The sequence below is a fragment of the Oncorhynchus kisutch genome, linkage group LG17 (genome assembly GCF_002021735.2).
Source record: "Oncorhynchus kisutch isolate 150728-3 linkage group LG17, Okis_V2, whole genome shotgun sequence".
Classification (NCBI taxonomy): Eukaryota; Metazoa; Chordata; class Actinopteri; order Salmoniformes; family Salmonidae; genus Oncorhynchus; species Oncorhynchus kisutch.
In genome coordinates this window covers 11,993,229-12,016,438 of record NC_034190.2, presented here as the reverse complement: position 1 = coordinate 12,016,438, position 23,210 = coordinate 11,993,229, and the positions used below count along the sequence as shown (strand labels likewise).

The window sequence follows — 23,210 nt, the reverse complement described above, 5'->3', positions numbered from 1 at the left end:
TCAGTAGGCCTACATTTCTTTCCTGCCAATAGCTGCAGTTGTTTTGATACCTAGCTGAGATAGGCAGACCATCTCAGCTTCTCTTGTGCTGTTGTCTACACAGTGAGAATCATGCATACAGTAGTTAACCGTTGTAACTCAACAGTGTGGTCATTTCTTTTCAGTGCTGTCTCTCAATAGCAATAGTAAACATGATTTTTATCCATGCTACGCCTGTGCACGGCAAACATTAAATGATTATCTGTTTGATAAGAGAATAAGGAACTCGTCCCTTCCCGCCTCACATTTTATTATGAGAGAGAAGTGTTGTGTGAGCTATGAAGGGACTTAGGACGAGAGCCGATGCTTCTTGGCCATGTGTTATACAGCTTGCCTTATTCAACTCTCTCGCTCTCACCCACCCACCCACTCACTACTTCATCACTTTCGTGCCCTTATATCAACAAACTAAAACTTTACTTTACATTGTAGCTGTAACAGAAAAGACAGTCACCACTCCTCTCTTGACACTTTGGCAGATAGACTCTGTGGTGGGTATTTAACACTCACATGTTGTTTCTCTCAGCGAGAGGAGTCTGACAGGAGTTCTTACTCTAATCTCTCTACAATGTGTCACTTCACATATTTTGACTTCTTGTACTACTCCACCTGCCTCATGTAGCCTACTGGCAGACAGGTCGAACAACACAGCCAAGCAAGTTTTCTGGCATAGGTCCATTAGACAAACCGGAGGTCCATTTTAGCTAGGTTTAATGCGGTCTCTGTTTTGATCAGTCAAGTTTGCACTGTTTAGATAAGCAAGGTGCAACCTATTTACACAGTACAAACACGGTCTGCCAGGTATGCTAGGCTGCTGGCATTGTTACAGTAATGGAGTGGGCAATGGGCATTAGCTGTCAGTTGACTTTGCTGGGGAGGCCAAAGCACTCATGACTCCCATCAAGCGTTTGATTTGTCAGATGATGTGTTCCAGTTAATTCTGTCCCCAAGGCTAAGGTCAAGTGAGGACACAGTCTGAGGTGAGAATTTATTTCTTCCTTTTGAGGATAACCATTTTCCTGTTCTCCTTCAAAAGCATGACTGGAAGTTCAAGGGTATTTTATCGTTTTTCTGGCAGAACATGGCATTTCTAACTTGCACGGACAGAGGGGAGGAATTCTTAAATGATAATTACTGAAATGAATGCGGACAGAATCCCATGTCTTCTAGCTAAAAATAAACACCCATTTATTGCTGTTTGAAGAGAGACTGCTGGAAAAGCTTCCCGTCGTCTTCAAAGCATCTGAGCGAGAAGTCTAATTTCCAAAGCCGGTATTAATCTGTCTTTGAAACATGATCGCTATGCCATTCCCCAGAAATCATCCCTATATTCTTTGTACCCGGTAATGAATAATTATGAAATTCAAGTGGAAAATTGCTGGCAAGAGGGGATATGTGGGCTAGAAAACAGATCTAACAGCAAGGAATGTCCATAGAAATATAATTAATTTGAATGTATTTCTATGGGCATGACGTCCACTGTCCTTTTTGCAACAATCCTTTACAGATGGCTTGCCACATCGTCTTACGTCAGATTCCGCCTGACAAACGTTGTGTAGGAGTGATGTCATCTGACGTAAGAAAATATTATTCTGTCACAATGATGCCCAGCTAGTTAGAAAGGGCTTGTTCCTTTGCATGTGCTGCTTAATGTAGGCCTAACCAGGTTCCTCTTCCTATTAAAGGGCTCCTGGCCTAGGCTCCATCTATCCACTGTATGTAGGCTGTGTCAATATACCATCAATATTGCAGTTTCCATATCTAATGGGTCATGTACACTATATATACAAAAATATGTGGACACCCCTTCAAATTAGTGGATTTGGCTATTTCAGCCACACCCACTGTTGACAGATGTATAAAACCTAAATTGAGGACACAGCTATGCAATCTTCGTAGACAAACATTGGCAGGAGATTGGCCTTACTGAAGTGCTCTAACTTTCAACGTGGCACCGTCATAGGATGCCACCTTTCCAACAAGTTCCAACAGTTAATCACATTTCTGTCCTGCTAAAGCTGCCCTGGTCAATTAGGAAGTGCTGTTATGGTGAAGTGGAAACGTCTAGGAACATCAATGGCTCTGCCACGAAGTGGTAGGCGCCACAAAGCACACGGAACGGGACCGCAGAATGCTGAAGTGTAGCGCATAAAAGTTGTCTGTCACTCACTACCGAGTTCCAACATGCCTCTGGAAGCAACATCTAAAACCTCTTACCTTGGAATATTGAAGTCTCATGTTAAAATAAACCACCAACTTTCATATGTTCTCATGTTCTGAGCAAGGAACTCAAACGTTAGCTTTTTTTACATGGCACATGTTGCACTTTTACTTCTCCAACACTTTGTTTTTGCATTATTTAAACCAAATTGAACATGTTTCATTATTTATTTGAGGCTAAATTGATTTTTATTTATATATTATATTAACTTAAAATAAGTGTTAATTCAGTATTGTTGTAATTGTCATTATTACAAAAATCGGCTTAAAAAAAAAATGTAATCGGTATTTGCTTGTTTTGGTCCTCCAATAATCTGTATTGGAGTTGAAAAATCATAATCATAGACCTCTAGTGTAAAGCCTTCCCAGAAGAGTGGAGGCTGTTATAGTAGCAAAGGGGGGACCAACCCATGAGATGTTCGACAAGCAGTTGTCCACATACATTTGGTAATGTAGTGTATAATTGATGCTTTAAAAAAAAAATATATATATATATATATATATATATTTTACCTTTTTAACTAGGCAAGTCAGTTAAGAACAAATTCTTATTTTCAATGACGGCCTAGGAACAGTGGGTTAACTGCCTGTCCATTAATATGGAACATTGCTGCGGGGACTTGCTTCCAGAGTATGTGAGCGGAGTTGAGTGTTCGGAAATCCCGCTCATCGCTCATGGAGCGGTCCGCACTCACAGGAAGAAAAAAACTGCCACTCCAAATTGGCTCCATTCATTAAAATCACAATTTAACCAACAACCCATCTATTGTTGTGACTACTTGGACCTTCCATTTCATATTGAAAACAAACCATATGATTTGAATGAAAAGTATTTGAATAAACATGAAACGGTGAATGTAAGAAGCTCACCTTTTTAAATAGGCTACATGTCATATTAAACAGCATATAAACACTAAATAGGTCAGGAGCCTACAAATAAACACATTGTGAGTGTGACACACTAGGCTGGTAGGGAGTCGGGGACATTAGGTCCTCAGCATTTAAACAACATTTCTTTGTATTAAATCATTTTATTGCCTTGACATTCATTGTTGTCTGTGGCTTCAGGCTCATGCGATGGTGCCTGGAGAGCAGGCCTGCAGCGGAGAATATCCTCTCCGTACTTGCAGAGCCGCTGGGGATGCTAAACACCCTTTTGGCCAGAGATTATTTTTTTTACATGTATATTTAATTAATTAGAGATTTTTCTACTCTCTGAGCGGGTCTCTTGGTCTTTTTTTTCACGGGCCTTTTCGGAACGGGTCTCCTTTAAAAAATAATAAGTTATGCATATCAGGTCGTGTGGGAAAGCGGGGTCCATTTGGGAAGGGGTCAAATGTATTAGACCTGTGAAGACCCTATAGCTCAAACATACAGGTAGTATTGAGTATTTTTTTTATGGGGGGGCTGAGAGCAAATTAGCAGTTCAATTATATCAGATGACAGAAAACAGGTACATTGTGAGAAATGAGGAAAGTTAGCCATAAATAAATATATTTATTTCACCCTTGTTGATCCCACATCTCCTGTTTGTTTTTGGAGAAATACAGGAGGAAAAACAAGCCATACTGTATCAAGTTCCTCTGCCTTGTGTGGGTTGGTCCCCAGGGTAATCTTTTGCCAGAATAGATTGTTATCAGCCTTCATAGAATGGAGATGATTAAGTATGGCTCATATCAATATGGGGCAGTTGACTTTGACCTGTCAAAATCAAGATGGGATCCTATCTCTGGTCCAGACTGGTATGCATTCCTCTAACTACTAAACTAACACCCTGGAACAGAAATTACTACTGATCAATGTCTTTTTCCTTCATACGATTTTGTTTGTGAATTTTGTCAATACAATAGAGGAGTTAGACATGCTCCGGAACTTTGGCGACTACTAAGTATTTTTTGAAACCTCCCGCTTTGGGCTGGATGTGTCAACGTATAGTTCATACATGTATAATCAATGAGCAGAATTACTGTCTTACCTTAATTAAACATGAAATCTCTAGTAGAAAGCAACTGTTTTTTTGGAAGCTGTGCTGCACCCCATGTGGGCCAGCACCCTAGAAATTCGAGTTCAACCAATGAGCTTCAGCACCACGCCATATGAGTCAGAGGGAGAGCAATGACGTGGTGCACAAATCTGCACATAATGTGATGTAGTATGCCATTTTTAGGGACCACTTTTGGCTCATGAGTGCTACTTTCATAACTACTGGCTAAAGAGTATACAAAAGTACTGGAGAATCCCTTTAGTAAGAATGGCATAGCCTAAGTTTACTATCACAGTGTACCTTTTGATGTGAACACTCTCATATGATTTCCAATTGATAAAGCACATTAGCGCTGTCTCCAACAACAACAATATTGGTCGACCAAGAGTCGTCTCTTCTTTCAATCGGTCAAAATGTTTAAACACGTGTATTTTTATATAGACACATTCTATGTTTGAATAAAATCAACTATGTAGGCTACTGTGCTTGTCTGATGCTTTAAGCACAGCAATCAAATAAAAATGTAAGACACACAAATTACTAAAGAGGAGCCGAACCAGAAGAACAAATCATGACCCTCCTCCACCTGCTGCTGGCCTTTTGCAGATTCAACCTTTTTAAGCTCCTGACGTTGCCGGGGAATATGCTACACCAATGTAATGTGCAGGGTAATAGGCTACACCAATGTAATGTGCAGGGTCATAGGCTACACCAATGTAATGTACAGGGTCATAGGCTACACCAATGTAATGTACAGGGTCATAGGCTACACCAGCGGTCGGCAACCTTTTCCATTTGGCGTGCCAAGTTATCGTACCATTTATAGGGATCTGCGTGCCAGTTATGATTTTCATTTGCACATTTTTGTGGAACAGTTTCATTTAATTTATAATAAGGTCATCATACAGTGGTTCTTCCTTTAAAAGTTACGAGCTTATGCTGTAACCGTTTGTGGTAGATGGTAGCATTCTGTCATTGCACCACACCATCTCAAAATCATTGTCATGGGTTTAATCAAAACTCTATGTAAATGACAATTATTCAAATCTAAAACTAACTTTTATATTGCCAATATGTAAAAATAGCTTCCATAAAGCCACCAAATACAAACATTGCAGCCCACAGGTAGAAAGTATCCTGATTTAAAAAAATAAATAAAAATGAAATCCTATAAATCACATTGGCTACACATGACCGATCTGCAAGGAACATGAAACATTGTATCAACTATTAACTTGGTCTGCACAAAGCTTGTGCTATCAACATTGGAGAGGGCTGGAAAGATGTTAAATATTGTTTACGTTGAGAACTCTTGTCATTTGCAATTCATGTAAAAACAGACTTTGTTTACTTGCTGTTTGAGGCAAAGAAAAAATGACTTTGAGAAGCTCCACGGTGATGGTGAGTTAAGACAATAGGAAATGGTATCAGATTCCCAAATGGGAACATTTTATAGGCCTATATTTGTGCGCAGGCCAGGTATGTGGCAGGGTCTGCAGACAATCACAGATTACAAAGGGAAAACCAGCCACGTCGCAGACACCGTCATGCTCCCAGACAAGCTAAATACGTTCTCCATGGCCGACATGAAAAAGACATTTAACCGTGTTAACCCTAGCAAGGCTGTCTGCTCAGACGGCATCACTAGCCATGTACTCAGAGCATGCGCAGACCAGCTGGCTGGAGTGTTTACAGACATATTCATTCTCTCCTTATCCCAGTCTGTTGTTCCCACTTGCTTCAAGATGTCCACCATTGTTCCTGTACCCAAGAAAGCAAAGGTCACTGAAATAAATGACTATCGCCCAGTAGCACTCACTTCCGTCATCATGAAGTGCTTTGAGAGGCTAGTTAAGGATCATGTCACCTCTACCTTACTCAACACCCTAGACCCACTTCAATTTCCTTACCGCTCCAATAGATCCACAAACGGTGTATTCGCCATCGCACTGCACACTGCCCTAACCCATCTGGACGAGGAATACCTACATCAGAATACTGTTCATTGACTAGCTCAGCATTCAACACCATAGTACCCTCCAAGCTTATCATTAAGCTTGAGGCCCTGAGTCTGAACCCCGTCCTGTGCAACTGGGTACTGGACTTCCTGACGGGCCGCCCCCCAGGTGGCGAAGGTAGGAAACAACCTCCCCACTTCGCTGATCCTCAAGGGTGTGTTCTCAACCCCCTCCTGTTCACCCAAGACTGCGTGGCCATGCACACCTCCAACTCAATCATCAAGTTTGCAGATGACACAACAGTACTAGGCCTGATTACCAACAATGAGACAGCCTACAGGGAGGAGGTGTGGTGCCAGGAAAATAACCTCTCCCTCAACGTCAACAAAACGAAGGAGCTGATCGTGGACTTCAGGAAACAGCAGAGGGAGCATGCCCCTATCCACATCGACATGACCACAGTGGAGAAGGTGGACATTTTCAAGTTCTCCTGCGTACACATCACTGACCATCTGAAATGGTCCACCAACACAGACCGTGTGGTGGAGGCTGAAGAAATTTGGCTTGGCCCCTAAGACCCTCAATTTTACAGATACACAATTGAGAGCATCCTGTCAGGCTGTATCACCGCCCACATCACCGGGGGCACACTGCCTGCCCTCCAGGACACCTACAGCACCCGATGTCACAGGAAGGCCAAAAAGATCATCAAGAACAGCAACCACCCATGCCACGGCCTGTTCACCCCACTATCATCCAGAAGGCGAGGTCAGTACAGGTGCATCAAAGCTGGGACCAAGAGACTGAAAAACAGCTTCTCTCAAGGCTATCAGACTGTTAAATAGCCGTCACTAGCCGGCTACCACCCGGTTACGTAACCCTGCACCTTAGAGGCTGCTGCCCTATGTACATAGACATGGAATCACTGGTCACTTTAATAATGGAACACATCACTTTTAATAATGTTTACATACCGTTTTACTAATTTCATATGTATATACTGGAAACAAAATGTATATAAAATGACAACTCACAAATGGAATTAAATCAACTTTTTCTCACAAATGTAGCCTAGGTTATGCATTCTGAAAACATGTCCACACTTCAATGACAACGGTAAGAGTGTAATAATAATATATTGAATGCATAAAAATAATTTTCCATAACCAAACAAACATTGTAGATTAGAAATTATGGTAAATATACTACTGGTGTGTCATCCCCGCAGACTGAAATGGATTAGTCCACCCCGGCAGGTGCCAAATATATATATATTTGCCATTGATCGACAAAAAAAATGTTGGTCTACCAACAGCCTATTAACTAAACAATCGACCAGTCGACTAAATGGGGTCAGCCCTAAAGCACATTTTACATGTATATTTTAATCTTTAACAAACGCTCTTATCCAGACAGACTTACAGGAACAATTAGGGTTAAGTGCCTTGCTCAAGGGCACATTTTGATTACTGGCCCAATGCTCTTAAGCGCTAGGCTACCTGCCGCACACTGATTTACAAAATCTCTTCAATTGCAGGTCTTGAGCAATGCACGCCTTTTCCTGGAGAATCTCCTAAAGTAAGTATGTGCAGCTATAGGCACCCCAAATAACTATTAGTCTAGGCTGTTAAACTTCTATATGGTTATTTGTTTATCACTGAGATCCTAACTGTGTCTCCCATCACGACTGCAGATCCATTCATTTTGACCGCAGCTTCTGTAGGAAGCCTCTCATAACTATCTCCTTGTGAACAAAAATATCTATCCATGTGACTTTTTTTTTTCTTCTCTTTCCCTCCTCTCTCTGATAGATATGGGATATTGGTGGACCCCATCCAAGTTGTTTCACTGTTCTTAAAAGACCCATATAGCTGGCCTGCACCATGCCTTGTCATTGGTATATAGCTTAAATCTGTTTCCTCTTTGGCATGCTAACTGTATTATTGTGGTGCTTGTACATCTTCCAAAATCTATTTATTTGAATAGCTCATTGTCTGGCTTTTGTTGCTTAGCAACCTGAGTCTATACCTGTTTAAAATACCATCAAGTGTTTTTCCACCAAGTGTGGGCAAATGTACTCATTTTGGAACAACATTGTAGTAATATTATACGGCTGTCTTTTATTGAGTACCAGAGTCTGTTTTTATTTTTCCTCTCCTGCAGTCTCCAACGTATTCATAATGGCAGCTTTGTACACGGAGCGGAGGCTATCTGTGGTGAGTGTCGTGCCATGATGTCTGGGACTAATGTGAACGATGCACTGTGAACTCTTACTAATCTCTCTGTTGCTGGTGAACACAAGCATTTCAGACATCTGTTAGCTGGAAATGGAGGGGGGCAGCATTTTCCTCTAATCAAAACCAATGTGGCTCCTCTAGCTAGTTGACAACATGGGCTGTTCTTTGTGTCTTTGGAAGGTCACTTGTTGTTTTTTGTTAGATAAGGATTATATTGTATTTCACCCTCCTAATATTTATTAGATAGGTCAGTGAAAGACTGACAGGAAAGGTGGGAGGAGAGGGGAAAGGATGTACTAGAAAGCGTGGGCTGGATCCGAACCCACAGCCTCACTGGTACCCACACTCTTACTGGTACATGTATTCTGGAGGCAGACGTTTTAGACCACCCCAGTCCCACAGAGATCCCAAATAGTTTTAATTGTAATCCTGTGCTCAGGCCACTGTGTTAACAATGGTTTTAATTCCTGTTGCTCTGCAGGGCACCATCTCAGAGACGACTGGAACATTCCTTTACTTGGTCAATCTGACTACCCTCCTCTGTTTCCCATCAGCCACTGTGCTCACGCTGACCTCCATGACCCCAGGTGAGATGGCCTGATCGTGATGCTTACACTGCATGGTCATATACATAGATCTAATGTGTCTAGGCTTCAAATATTTCTTGATCAAAAAGACTAAAGGCTTTTCTCAGAGTGGATGTATTTAAAAGAGACACAAATAGTTTTGTAAAGCTTGATAATAATAATATTCTTCTTGTCCAGCTGGTGGAGTCTTTGCCCTGGGTGTGTACACCATCCTCTTCATGAAGCTGTACTCCTATAAAGACGTTAACATGTGGTGCAGAGAGATTAGACATACCAAAGCCCGCACCCTGACCCGCTCCCATTCATGTGAGTACTACTGACCACTAATGACCAGTAGTAACACTGTGTCTAACTTTACATTTTAGTCATTTAGCAGACGCTCTTATCCAAAGCCACTTACAATTAGTGCATTCGTCTTAACATAGCTTGGTGAGACAACTCATCATATCATGTACATTTTCCCTCAACAAAGTATCTATCAGCAAAGTCAGTGTTAGTAGGAAAAGACAAGTGACCTTTTTTGGGGTGGGGTGTGTCGGGGGCACCGTGGCAGTTATTTAAGATACTCATCAAAGAGGTAGGGTTTCAGACATTTCGGGGAGGGGGGGAAGAGGAGGTTGAACACACATTCTGGATAAGTTGCAGGGGTTTGATTGCACAAGCGGGGAGCCCAACCAACAGCGAGTTATAGTGGTTTAGGTGGGAGATGACAAGGGCCTGGATTAGGACCTGCGCCACTTCCTGTGTGAGGAAAGGTTGTACTCTATACGGATATTGTAGAGCATGAACCTGCAGGAGCGAGTCACTGATGTTTGCAGAGAACGATCGGGTGTTGTCCAGGGTCACGCCAAGGTTCTTTGCACTCTGGGAGGGGGACGCCGTGGAGTTGTCAACCATGATGGAGAGATTGGAGCGGGCAGGTCTTCCCAAGAGGAAGAGCAGTTCCGTTTTGTTGAGCTTGTGGCGGGCTGACATCCAAGCTGAGATGTGTCACCACCCAGGCGTCAGATAAGGGGAAGGAGAAGAGTAGTTAAGTGTCATCCGTATAGCAATGATAGGAGAGACCATGTGAGGATATGACGGAGCCGAGTGACTTGGTGTAAAGAGGAGAACACTTGGGGGACACCAGTAGTGAGAGCACGTGGTGCAGACACAGATCCCCCTCCACGCCAACTGGTGAGCGATCTGCCAGGTAGGATGTAATCCAGGAGTGTGCAGAGCCTGAGATGCCCAAACCTGAGAGGGTGGAAAGGAGGATCTGATGGTTCAAGTTGTCAAAGGCAGCGGATAGATCTAGGAGTATGAGGAGAGAGCGTCAGCATTGGCAGTGGAGAGGCTCTGTGATACAGAAGAGAACAGTCTCGGTTGAGTGAACCGTCTTGAAGCCTGACTGGTTAGGGTCAAGAAGATCATTCTGAGAGAGTTGGTCAGAGACGCTCACGTGTTTTTGAAAGAAAAGAAATTAGGGATACCGCCCTGTAGTTTTTGACGTGAAAAGGGGTCAAGTGTTGGTTTCTTGAGAAGGGAGGGGACTCTCTTCCAGTGGTCAAGGATGGCTTGATAAGGGAAGTGTGCGAGGGGAATGGGGTCAAGTGGGGTAGTTCTGTGTGAGTGGGCTCAGTAGGCTTAGTGAATGAGTAGCGGACTTCGTCCACAGAGGGAGGATTCCGGAGGATGGAGAAGAGTTTCCCAGGGTTGGCAACAGAATATTTAAATGTAGAATGATAGTGGCTTTAGCAGCGGATACTGAGGAAGAGAAGGTAGAGAGGAGGGAGTGGAAGGATGATGGGTCCTCCGGTAGTTTTCCTCCATTTCCACTCAGCTGCCCGCAGTCCTGTTCTGTTAGCACGCAGTGAAGGACTCGGCAATGAAGCGGGAGGGGAAGGTCAAGCCAGCCGGGAGGAAAGGGGACAGTGAGTCATAAGATGCGGTAAGGGAGGAGAGTAGGGTCGAAGAGTCAGGAAACAGGAAGGACGAGGATTTAGCAGAAGGGAGAGAGGATAGAAGAGGAGAAAGTAGTGGAAGAGAGAGAGTGAAGATTGCAGCGACACATGACCATCTGGGTAGGGGCTGAGTAGGTAGGGTTGATGGAGAGAAAAGGAAACCAAGTCGTTTCCAGATACATTAAGGTGAGGTCAAGCATATTGCCTACATTGTGATTGGGGAAAGGGTGAGGTCAAAAGAGGAAAGGAGTGGAAAGGTGTCGGTATGTTGAAGTTGCCCAGTACGATTAGTGGTGAGCCATCGTTGGGAAATTAGCTGATCAAGGTGTCAATGTCATTGTGGGCACCTGGTGGGCGATAGATGACAATAATGTTAAGCTTGAGAGGAGAAGTGACCGTAACTGCATGGAATTCAAATGAGAGCGACAGTTGAGAGAGGGGGGAAAGAGAAAATCGCTATTTAAGAGAAATGAATAGCCCTGTGCCACCACCGCGACGACCAGATGCTCTCGGACTATGAGAGAACATATAGTCAGTTGACGAGAGAGCAGCTGTAGTAGCAGTGTTCTCTGGGGAAATCCATATCTCCGTCAGGGCCAAAACATGAAGGCAATATAGGATGAGATTAACTCAGCATACAGGTTTACCTTCATACTACCTACCTTACTTGATGTGTGTGTGTGCGTAATTAGGACATAAATTCATTTAAGTAAAAGCACAAATAGCCAAAAATGTTAGGTGCTTCAAATTCTATGGCTGCCATCTTTCTACAGGACACCCTCCAGAGGATAATACTCTACCTGGTTGACATTATTGGTATTTGTGATCTTTACTCCAGTGCTGCTAGTGTAATTATATCAACTGGATAGCATCGCCAAATTAGAATGTTGACATACTCACTCTCACACTTACACACAGCTCTGGGTCTTCTCTCAATTTGCACCCTCTAACACTGATGCTGGCTGAGATCTGATTGGCTATCCCAGGATAATTACGCTGACCTCTCCAAAATGCATGTGATGTGAGGAGAAATAGACGGGTATTTAATTAGCTGTATGAGTAACTTCTATGACCTGTTTCTTTGGCTGGGCTGTTGTTTACTGCAAAAAGCTTTCAGCGTTTGTTTAAATATGTATATTTTGCCCCCTGAATAAATACGAACACACACACAGATGATTAGATGCACCCTCATGTATGCAGCAATGTCACACTTTCTGAAAAGTTACTGTTCTGCCATCGCCATCTATTGGTTGTGTAGAAGTACTGCTGTCAGAAAAAAAAAAAAATAAATCCATCCACACTTTCTATGCCCCCATAGGTCCATCTGTGGCCCAGTCAAATGGATCAGCTGTACATTCTCATGTGTCCTACCCTGGGAATCTCACACACAGAGGTCAGAACAGAAAGAGATGCAGAACATAATGACTAGTAGCTAGTTGCAATGTACAGTTGAAAAAAATTATAATATCAATCCATAAAATCCAAATAAAAATTTTTTTACATACAGAATTCTTGAAAAGACAATGTAAGATGAATGAATTTATTGTGTGTTTCGCTGTCCTCCCTCCACAGATATATATTACTTTGTGTTTGCCCCAACACTCTGCTATGAGCTGAACTTCCCCCGGTCACCACGGATACGCAAGAGCTTCCTGTTGAGGAGACTCTTTGAGATGGTGAGGTCAAAGATCATATCAGGAAAACAGAGCTGTGCTATTTACATACATACACCCTAAATAATACACAGTGCGATCATGAAAACATATTTTAAAGGGCCAATTCGCAGTTAGTGTTTTTCCCCACAACTGTTTCAGTAAAAAGCTGAGAGATGGGACTGGAGATATTTAATCACTCTCAAATTCATAGATGGCGCTATGGATGCAAGTTGTTGTTATTATTTTTTTGACCATGTTTTGAGGCTATGCAGTGTTTGTTTGCATTCACTTTGTTTACAAACATTGGACTAAAATAAACTAATCTCACGAGGCATTTATTAAGTTACATTCTTCAAGAATCAATGGGTACATATCATAAATCTAAAAAATTGATGTCGCAACTGCTGATTGCCCCTTTTAATACATTTTAAAGATGCTGTGTCGTCTAAAAACTGATCTAAAATCTTTTCCAGCTTTTCTTCATACAGTTACTGATTGGATTGGTACAACAGGTACGTCCATGATGTGTTATCCATACTGGCATTACCTTTGTTACTATTTGGTGTATTTTCACTCATCAAACCAGATTAAAATTATTTTGAGTAATGGGTGACTTTATTATCCCAAATCACAAGATACACTTTTATGTTAACCATGTCTCAAAGATGCACTAATCTAGATGTTATTCTTTTTCAGTGGATAGTGCCGACGATTCAGAATTCCATGAAACCATTCCAGGTAAATATGAACATCCGTTGTCTGTTGGACTCCTGTCTATTCAACTGCTCCATTCCTTTGTACTTGGGGGGTGACTTAGTTTCATGTACCCTCTATGGCAGGATATGGACTTTTCCAGAATGATGGAGCGCATGTTGAAACTGGCTGTGAGTACAAATACAGACCACATAACCTAAACCAATGTCTCCATTAGGGCTGTCCCCCCCCCCCAAAAAAAAATATCTTAAATTGACAAAGTAGATTCCCCCCATAAATAGACTGTCTTAATAAAATCAACTCCCCCGAACAAAAATATAAACACAAAATGTAAAGTGTTGGTCCCATGTTTCATGAGCTGAAATAAAACATCCCAGAAATGTTCCATACGCACAAAAAGCTTATTTCTGTCAAATTTTGTGCACAAATCTGTTAACATCCCTGTTAGTGAGCATTTCTCCTTTGCCAAGATATATCCATCTGATATATATCAAGAAGCTGATTAAACAGCATGATCACAGGTGCACCTTGTGCTGGGAACAATAAGGCCACTTTAACATGTGCAGTTTTGTCACATAATGCCACAGATGTCTCAAGTTTTGAGGGAGTGTGCAATTGGCATGCTGACTGGAGGAATGTCCACCAGATAAATTCTGAGGAGTATTTCTGTCTGTAGTAATAAAGCCCTTTTGTGGGGGAAAACTCATTCTGATTGTCTGGGTCTGGCTGCCAAGTGGGTGGTCCTATGCACCCCTGCCCAGTCATGTGAAATGCATAGATTAGGGCCGAATTCATTTATTTCAATTGACTCAATTCCTTATATAAACTGTAACTCAGTAAAGTCTTTGAAAATGTTGCATGTTGTGTGTTATATTTTTGTTCAGTATATATGTACTGAGTTTGACTAATGCTTTAAGGACACTGTTTGATGAAATAAGATGCACCAATGTGTTATTTCATCAAATATATACATATACAACACATACATACAGTACCGTTCAAAAGTTTGGACACACCTACTCATTCAAGGGTTTTTATTTTCACTATGTTCTACATTGTAGAATAAAAGTGAAGACATCAAAACTATGAAATAACACATCTGAAATCATGTAGTAACCAAAAAAGAAGTTAAATGCCAAGTGTGCAAAGCTGTCAGGAAAAGGGTGGCTACTCTGAAGAATCTCAAATAAAATATTTGGTTACTACGTAATTCTACGTAATTCCATAGCTTTGATGTCTTTACTATTATTCTACAATATAGTAAAAATAAAGAAAAAACCTTGAATGAGGTGTCCAAACTTCTGACTAGTACTGTATGTACATAATCCTTCATGTCCAGACTGTCTAATGGCACAAGGCTTCCTCTCCTCTCCCCTCTACCCCAACAGGTTCCCAATCATTTAATCTGGCTCATCTTTTTCTATTGGTTTTTCCACTCTTCCATGAACTTCGTAGCTGAGCTGATGCAGTTTGGAGACAGGGAGTTTTACCGGGACTGGTGGTAAGTGGATGTGGATTTCCAGTTAGCTTTGTATTCGTTTTTAGTTTGTGTTATTCGTGCAGTGATACCATGTGAATTGTAGCATGTGTGGGGGTTACATGTAGTGATAGATGTAATACTAAAATAGCTTAGTCAAAAAAAAAGTTTTACTTAGAGCAAAGCTACCCTGCACATCCTTTCCCTCCATGTCATATACAGTTGCAACTTTGTCTCTCTGAGCCAGTCACATGTTGTTTTGTAGGAACTCTGAGACGGTCACTTACTTCTGGTCTAACTGGAACATTCCTGTGCACAAGTGGTGCCTCCGGTGAGTAGGAGTTGAAGAAATAACATTGATTGGAGCAATACCACCACCTACAGCACTGACTTTATGGCAGTGTGTGTGTGTTCACTAAGTGCCGTAACCTTCTGTGACATTATAACGGATGGTTTTAAGATCTACTGTAAAGTACACTCTTGGTTACTGTCTACAGTTCCAAACAAATAATTTATTTTCATCATCCGTTCTCCACAGCCACTTTTACAAGCCCATCATGAGGAGGGGAGTGAATAAGTGGGTCGCCCAGACGGCCGTCTTCCTGGTCTCCGCCTTCTTTCACGAGGTTGGTGTGGGTGGCTGTCATCGAACACTGACTCATGGTTTCACACTTGACTTACCTGATTTTACATTTCAGTGTTAAAGGCTGCACTGTGTAATAGTCCTCCTCCCTCTTTCAGTACTTGGTGAGCGTTCCTCTGAAAATGTTCAGACTGTGGGCGTTTATGGGCATGATGTCTCAGGTCAGACAACCTTTTCATTATCAAACAGTGGATTTGGGTGACATGGTCCTTTGTTAATGATTACACACACAGGTTTTTAAAGGACCTGGCTTTAGAGTTCAAGGACTGTTTCCCCCTAAAACTGACCTTTTCAGATCCCACTCGCCTGGTTTGTTGGCCGCTTCCTGAGAGGTAACCATGGCAACGCTGCGGTCTGGATCTCGCTCATCATTGGCCAGCCCGTCGCCGTGCTGATGTACGTCCACGACTACTATGTAATACATTACATGTCACAATCATGAACGGTTGGTGGCAAGCAGAGGAGCAATATATAATACTAAAGGACAAATTGAATGTCAAATGTTTACTTTGAAAGGGAAATATTATATGAAGCTTGACTGAATAGTAAGAATTTTACACTAAGTAAATAGTTTGAACTCCAGAAACAATTTCTCTAATGCACTTATACATCAGAGACTTGGCTCCCTTCCTATCATTGCTGTGAAACACTGCCCTGACAAAACTAGAGAACATTTTTGTAGGCCTTTTCTCTGTTTCTTACTTAGTCTACAATTATGAAGATCAACGCAGACATTCCTATAGATAAACCTTACTATCGAAGTGCTGCTTTTTCTCATGCGTTTGACATGTCTTTTTTGCCTTTGATTAAATGACCTGAGTAATTTATTTGAAGTTGTGTGAACTCATGTGGCTGCAGTAATAACCAGTCACCTGTATTGTGCATAAGTCAAGCCAAATCTGTTATTACACTTGTGAAACTGTGTTTGCACTACATTGCATGCTGTTTGCTAATAAACTTTTTTTGGTTTTTTTGCTATAATCTTTGTAAATTATATAAATGGAACTGGTGGAGTTGTTGCACATGCAGCTAAGAAAAATATGGAAATGTCTGTTCTACTCCATTACAACCAACTAATTGCAGCATTACCACAAATGGAAGGGGCAAGTAGAAGGGGGAGAAAGTAAGGAACTTGTCTGTCGGCGCTGCGTTAAAGACCAATTGTGGTAAATAGAAAGTACACCAGTTTCATTTTAAGGACCAAGAAAAATGTACAGCTGTGCCATATACTGCAAAATAGCTAGGAAGAGATTATTGTACCGATTCCATGGCACATGTTTATGAACTGATACACAAAACGTTGGATTCAAAACTTTGTTTTTCAATTAAAATGATTATACAAAATTCTTGCAACCCAATAGAATGTTATAGGGGATACAACCATCCCAGCTCTGCATATTGTGCTGCGAAGAGACAATCATTATCATTTGTTTTGGTACTGTCCATATGTAGCTTGTTTTTGGTCACGGGTTCAGGAATGGCTGAGTTAACTCCCCCAGGTAAATGTTGCAATTTAACTGAGCAAATAGCACTGCTGGGTGATTTGAAGTCAGTCATATTGATCAATAATAACACTCTTGGCAATTTTTATTTTATTTACAATCTGTAAACTGAGAATAGAAAAGGTTCAGAACTTTGAAACGGTGCAGTTAATATGGGGGGGGGACTAAAAACAAACGGTGTAGAAGCCTAAACATGGTTGTCCATTAGTTTCCTCCAATTAGGGAAGGGGTGGTAGTTAGGAGGAAAATATATTTACCTAAAGTCACAATCTGCAATAACTGATCTACCCCCTCCCCTGAAAAATGTACTAAATAGATGAGTGCTCTGATGCTCTTTGAATATATCTTAAGTACAATGTATTGTAAAATAAGTTGATGTTTTATATGCCAATATTGCCATCCTATTAAAAAGATGCTGGTGATCCAAACAGTAACAACCATATTGATTGTGTTGTACCAAACACACAGTATGCATGTATCCCTTTACGCCATTCCAGACCTGCACTGCAGTGATCCTTTGTGTTGTCACTAGTATACTGGAACTGTGGTCTAGTTAGCCCTCAACCCTTCATGTTCAGTGGGACCGTCTATACATGCCTTTTTTTTCTTCAGCAAAGGGCCTACTCATTCATGCCCATGTGCCTGACATCTCTACATGAGCCACAAACCACATCCAGCCTGTATTCTCACTTCAGAGAAACTAAAGTGCTTAGTTTCTATTGTCATGTATTGTAGAAAATAAGTATTGGTTGAGTTCGGTTTTAATTCTCTTTACACTTTTCATTCAGGAAGGTTGCTCATTTACAATTTCAAGATTAGTGTGTATTTGATGGGCAGGTAAGAGGTATTTTCAGAATGTGATGTTTATACTGTAGTAACTCAACTAAAGATCTATTTTAAGCCCCCAATCTATTGGGTGATATGTTTCTAGAACCTTGAATACAAGTGTGAAGTCAGATAGGATTGCATATGTAGGTGAGAGTAGATTGTTTTCTATGAAATAAAACCCTGCCTGTGGATCTGTAACCTGACTATTTGCTTTCTTGTACATCATGTAATAACCATGAGTTTACTATGTACATTGTTACACAATAATTGAGGGTTCCACTTTGGAATTTGCAGATTTTTATGCTAAACAATGTTTATTGTGCAGAGAAACAAGAATTTAGGAAACAATCACATGGTTCCAAAATATGAAAGAAACAAACATTACAACAAATTCATCAGACAATCTGCAGATATGGAGGAGAATCGATTCAGCTGCCCTACTGCTATAAAAATACAGAAGACAAACATGTCAATTAGCTACAAGAACTGCAATCCATATTGTACTTTTCTTCAACAGATCATTCTTTGAGATGCATATGGACCCTGCTCAAAAGTAGTGCACTATAAAGGGAATTTGGTGCTATTTGGGGTGCAGACTATAGTCAATGTTCCCTCCCCATGCAGTCCAGAAATACCAGCCCTCGAAGACGCACGAGATTGAACTTCACTGTCAACGTTTCACTCTGTGTTCGAGTCAACATAATATTAGCCCCCTTTCAATGCAACATACGGAAACAAAATGAACTATGCACGACTCAGTCAGATTTAGTTTTAGGCAGGGAGTATTGCATTGACAGGCACGAGCGGTCGTGAATAGATGTGCTTGTTTTGGGATCAAAGCAAGATATTTTTTCCTAGTTATTAGTCCAGTGATATCTAGTCGGCAATGGAGGAGTGATGGCTTCCAACAAAAGCACAACATGTGTACATTTCTAGCCATCTTTTAAAAGCAAGTCAGGTAAAAGCTTTATGTCTTGAAGGGGCAGTGCTGTATAAATAAGATAACCATTAAGCATCACACTGCTACTGTAAGCTGTATCATATAACTATTATTCAGTATTTCAATAGTTAGTTCCATGTTAAAATGTTATAGGATGCATTTTCTCCATTGCTTTTGATGATAGGCCACTCTGGTAGGCCAACATAATCAAATAGCCACAGTAGCAAACTAACTTAAGCAGGCCTCAGTGTTCACAGTAAACGCGCGCCAGAGGTGACACAGAATTTTCGCTCAAGTTGGTGCTCAGCAGACCTAAAATTAGCTCAGTGCCAGAATTTATTTGAGGAAACATTGGCTGTAGGCCTACATTATGACAAAATGTCAAATGTATCTTGAAATTGACATTATTTGTGCTCACCTTTGCTTTGTTCTGTACGGGTAAATACAGTTTGAACTCAGCAGGTAGCTCATCCTCTGAGTACAGTCGGTCAGAGAAGTACACTCTCCGGATGCGGCAGTTTGCATGGATCTGGAACAAAAAATGTATTTTTTAAAATGTATTTCACCTTTATTTAACCTGGTAGGCTAGTTGAGAACAACTAACCTGGTAGGCTAGTTGAGAACAAGTTCTCATTTACAACTGCGACCTGGCCAAGATAAAGCAAAGCAGTGCGACACAAACAACAGAGTTACACATGGAATAAATAAGCGTACAGTCAATAACACAATAGAGAAAAAAGTCAATATAGTGTGTGCAAATGGCGTGAGGTGGTAAGGCAATAAATAGGCCATAGTAGCGAAGTGATTACAGTTTAGCAAATTAACACTGGAGTGATAGATGAGCAGATGATCATGTGCAAGTAGAAATACTGGTGTGCAAAAGAGCAGAAAATTAAATAAAAACAATATGGGGATGAGGTAGGTAGATTTGCTGTAAATATCCATCGGTAAGCTGATGTTTAAAGATAGTGAGGGAAATATAAGTCTCCAGCTTCAGCGATTTTTGCAATCTGTTCCAGTCATTGGCAGAAGAGAACTAGAAGGAAAGGCGGCCAATCGAGGTGTTGGCTTTGGGGACGACCAGTGAGATATACCTTGCTGGAGCGCGTGCCTTGGGTGGGTGTTGTTATCGTGACCAGTGAGCTGAGATAAGGCGGAGCTTTACCTAGCATAGATCTATAGATGACCTGGAGCCAGTGGGTCTGGCGACTAATATGTAGCGAGGGCCAGCCGACGAGAGCATACAGGTCGCAGTGGTGGGTGGTATAAGGGGCTTTGGTGACAAAACAGATGGCACTGTTATCCAATTTGCTGAGTAGAGTATTGGAAGCTATTTTGTAAATGACATCGCCGAAGTCGAGGATCGGTAGGACAGTCAGTTTTACGAGGGTTATGTTTGGCGGAGTGAGTGAAGGAGGCTTTGTTGCGAAATAGGAAGCCGATTTTAGATTTAATTTTGGATTGGAGATGTTTAATATGAGTCTGGAAGGAGAGTTTACAGTCTAGCCAGACACCTAGGTATTTGTAGTTGTCCGCATATTCTAAGTCAGAACCTTCCAGAGGAGTGATGCTAGTCGGGCGGGCAGCGAACGGTTGAAAAGCATGCATTTGGTTTTACTAGCATTTAAGAGCAGTTGGAGGCCATGGAAGGAGTGTTGTATGGCATTGAAGCTCGTTTGGAGGTTAGTTAACACTGTCCAAAGAAAGGCCAGATGTATACAGAATGGTGTCGTCTGCGTAGAGGTGGATCAGGGAATCACTCGCAGCAAGAGCGACTTTGTTGATATATACAGAGAAAAGAGTCGGCCCAAAAATAGAACCCTGTGGTACCCCCAAAGAGACTGCCAGAGGTCCGGACAACAGGCTGTCCGATTTGACACACTGAACTCTATCTGAGAAGTAGTTGGTGAACCAGGCGAGGCAGTCATTTGAGAAACTAAGGCTGTTGAGTCTGCCGATAAAGATACGGTGATTGACAGGGTCGAAAGCCTTGGCCAGGTCGATGAAGATGGCTGCACAGTACTGTCTTTTATCGATGGCGGTTATGATATTGTTTAGTACCTTGAGTGTGGCTGAGGTGCACCCGTGACCAGCTCGGTAACCGGATTGCACAGCGGAGAAGGTACGGTGGGATTCGAAATGGTCAGTGATATGTTTATTAACTTGGCTTTTGAAGACTTTAGATAGTCAGGGCAGGATAGATATAGGTCTATAACAGTTTGGGTCTAGAGTGACACCCCCTTTGAAGAGGGGGATGACCGCGGCAGCTTTCCAATCTTTAGGGATCTTGGATGATACGAAAGAGAGGTTGAACAGACTGGTAATAGGGGTTGCAACAATGGTGGCGTATAATTTTAGAAAGAGGATCCAGCTGATTTGTACGGGTCCAGGTTTTGCAGCTCTTTCAGAACATCTGCTATCTGGATTTGGGTGATAGAGAAGCTGGGAGGCTTGGGCAAGTAGCTGCAGGGGGTGCAGAGCTGTTGGCAGGGGTTGGGGTAGCCAGGAGGAAAGCATGGCCAACCGTAGAGGAATGCTTCTTGAAATTCTCAATTATCGTGGATTTATTGGTGGTGACAGTGTTACCTAGCCTGTGGTCCTGTACAGTCTTGCCAACCCCTATCGTCACCAAACTTGGCATGCCAATGACCACAGGAGTTGGCAAGGCAGCACAAACAGACCAGGCTAGGTAAGAGATCTGTATAGTGTATCTTGGACCATGATCCTGGTCCATGAGCCTTTCTGACTGACCTGCACACGGAGTGTCTCGATGTAGTTGGTGCCGTAGGCCCGCCGTGTGAAGTCAGACAGGTTGAACTGGATCTGGTTCCAGCCATCGTCCAGCCTCATGGGCATGGTACAGATGAAGGGTTTTACCCGCGTGGTGCTCTGGTAGTTACTGGCCCGGAACCGCCTCCTCACATTCTTGTCATCCAACACCTGCGATTGGAAAGGGAGAGCTAAGCTCAGTCAAACTGATCACTTGTACCCTTTTCACACCCCTGAGCCAAACCGAAGCGAGCTGTACTGGACTGGCCTGGCCTGGTTACGCATCCACCATTGTAGCTGGGACCACACTGTAAAGAAGAATATTAATAGAATTTAAACGAGCCAGTGCAGTACGGGTCAGCCCTTATGGTGGCAATCAGGCATTGTTGTATAAGGAATTGCTTGACAGGTTTTACAATATTCTACAGCTTTCTTTGTATACATATGCAATGGATCTGATTGTTGACTTGGATGATAACCTACCTGGACTTCAAAGGTGAAATACTTCTTCAAGTTCTTGATGATCATAACCAAGAAAGGTAGTTTGATGCCAAGTGTCTTCTTTGGGTCTGCCGGACACGTGATGTAAGTTGTGCTGTTGAATTTGAAGAGAAACGGTTAGATGTGGTTGTCCGAGTAAGAGAAAACAGGCTAGTGAACATAGAACAAGCTTACCTGACATTTGTTCCCTCCACTTCAAGCACCAGCGACTGAATGTCATTGTCTGTAATCCGTTTTATGTGGCCGTTCCTGACCTATTGCACAAGCAACATTTTGAAATGGGTAAGCTAGCGTGTACTATTACTTTTAAGAAATGTGTTTTATTGAATGTGAACTCAGGAAGATTAGGCAAACTCTGATTAACTAATGGGTATCTAACCTAGGTAATAAACTGACGTTAGCTAGCTAACTAAAGGCCTGATTATGACAGTGGCATGATAAGCCTTAGAATCTGAGTTAAAACAAAGTTTACAGCATGACATGCCCTAATGCTAGCTAGACACTGGACAGTTTATGAGGACAACAAATCAGCTAGCTACTAACTTTAGTAACGTTAGTTAACTTCTAGATGTATACTGCATTGTCATGCGCAAACTGGTTATCTAGCTAGTTATATGGCTAAAGTTAGATTCTTGCTCTCTGGAGCTCACCACCATACCAAGCCCTGCAATAAAGTTAGTCTTGTCAAATTAGCAAGCAAATTCATGCGTAAGCTTGTGTAAATCGTTGCTTACCTTTTTATCCCATATCTGAAGAGGTTTGCTCCCAATGCTATACAATATAGATAGGAATCCACTTTGAAATGTGTTTTTAAACATTTTCTGTGCGTTTATAACGCCGTTTCATGTGCATGTGTTGTTACTTGTTGCTAACGTTACTTTAGATCAGCTAATTGATTTAGCTTACGCTTCAACTCCAAGTTCCGTGTGGCACACAATAATGGTGCTTCCTTCTGCCTCGCAAAACGCCCCAAAAGATACGCGTCTTCTATGAAAAGTACCTTCAGAAATGTTACTAAAGTAATTGCCGTCCGGCACCACCGTCTGTACCGGCAATATAAACCATGCACTTGCTCGCCTTTTCCCCTTTTGTGTTGTTGAGTTGCTATAAAATGTCAGGCGGCCCCCTTATCACAGCGGATTTCATTGTTGACTCGTATCAGCTACCATGGAAACACGACGCTTTAGCGGGGCCAGAGACACTTTTGAGGAGA

At 41.9% G+C, this 23,210-nt stretch overlaps 2 protein-coding genes across 3 annotated transcripts in view; one reads left to right on the top strand and one right to left on the bottom strand.

The window, feature by feature from the left end:
* The window catches only part of LOC109907174 (diacylglycerol O-acyltransferase 1-like), a 23,061-nt gene extending 5,076 nt beyond the window's left edge, over positions 1 to 17,985 (top strand). Inside the window, exons 3-17 of the mRNA XM_020504985.2 lie at positions 7,739 to 7,779; positions 8,013 to 8,098; positions 8,365 to 8,417; positions 8,920 to 9,025; positions 9,203 to 9,331; positions 12,287 to 12,361; positions 12,541 to 12,644; positions 13,097 to 13,135; positions 13,320 to 13,361; positions 13,463 to 13,507; positions 14,726 to 14,838; positions 15,080 to 15,145; positions 15,353 to 15,440; positions 15,556 to 15,618; positions 15,753 to 17,985. Of these exons, the coding sequence (XP_020360574.1) occupies positions 7,739 to 7,779; positions 8,013 to 8,098; positions 8,365 to 8,417; positions 8,920 to 9,025; positions 9,203 to 9,331; positions 12,287 to 12,361; positions 12,541 to 12,644; positions 13,097 to 13,135; positions 13,320 to 13,361; positions 13,463 to 13,507; positions 14,726 to 14,838; positions 15,080 to 15,145; positions 15,353 to 15,440; positions 15,556 to 15,618; positions 15,753 to 15,899 (1,197 nt within the window). The 3' untranslated portion in view covers positions 15,900 to 17,985. The remainder of the gene's footprint in view (positions 1 to 7,738; positions 7,780 to 8,012; positions 8,099 to 8,364; positions 8,418 to 8,919; positions 9,026 to 9,202; positions 9,332 to 12,286; positions 12,362 to 12,540; positions 12,645 to 13,096; positions 13,136 to 13,319; positions 13,362 to 13,462; positions 13,508 to 14,725; positions 14,839 to 15,079; positions 15,146 to 15,352; positions 15,441 to 15,555; positions 15,619 to 15,752) is intronic.
* cfap20 (cilia and flagella associated protein 20) lies at positions 16,425 to 23,210 on the bottom strand. Of its 2 annotated transcripts, none has more exons than XM_020504987.2 (6): positions 22,732 to 23,210; positions 22,172 to 22,251; positions 21,980 to 22,091; positions 21,479 to 21,667; positions 19,146 to 19,256; positions 16,425 to 18,227 (listed from the first exon to the last, which is right to left on the bottom strand). In XM_020504987.2, the coding sequence occupies exons 1-6, from the start codon at positions 22,813 to 22,815 to the stop codon at positions 18,225 to 18,227; spliced, it is 579 nt and encodes a 192-aa protein (XP_020360576.1). In that variant the 5' UTR covers positions 22,816 to 23,210; the 3' UTR covers positions 16,425 to 18,224. The 2 variants fall into 2 exon arrangements, with proteins under 2 accessions (XP_020360576.1, XP_020360575.1); XM_020504986.2 differs by having other exon boundaries at positions 18,081 to 18,230; positions 22,732 to 23,208.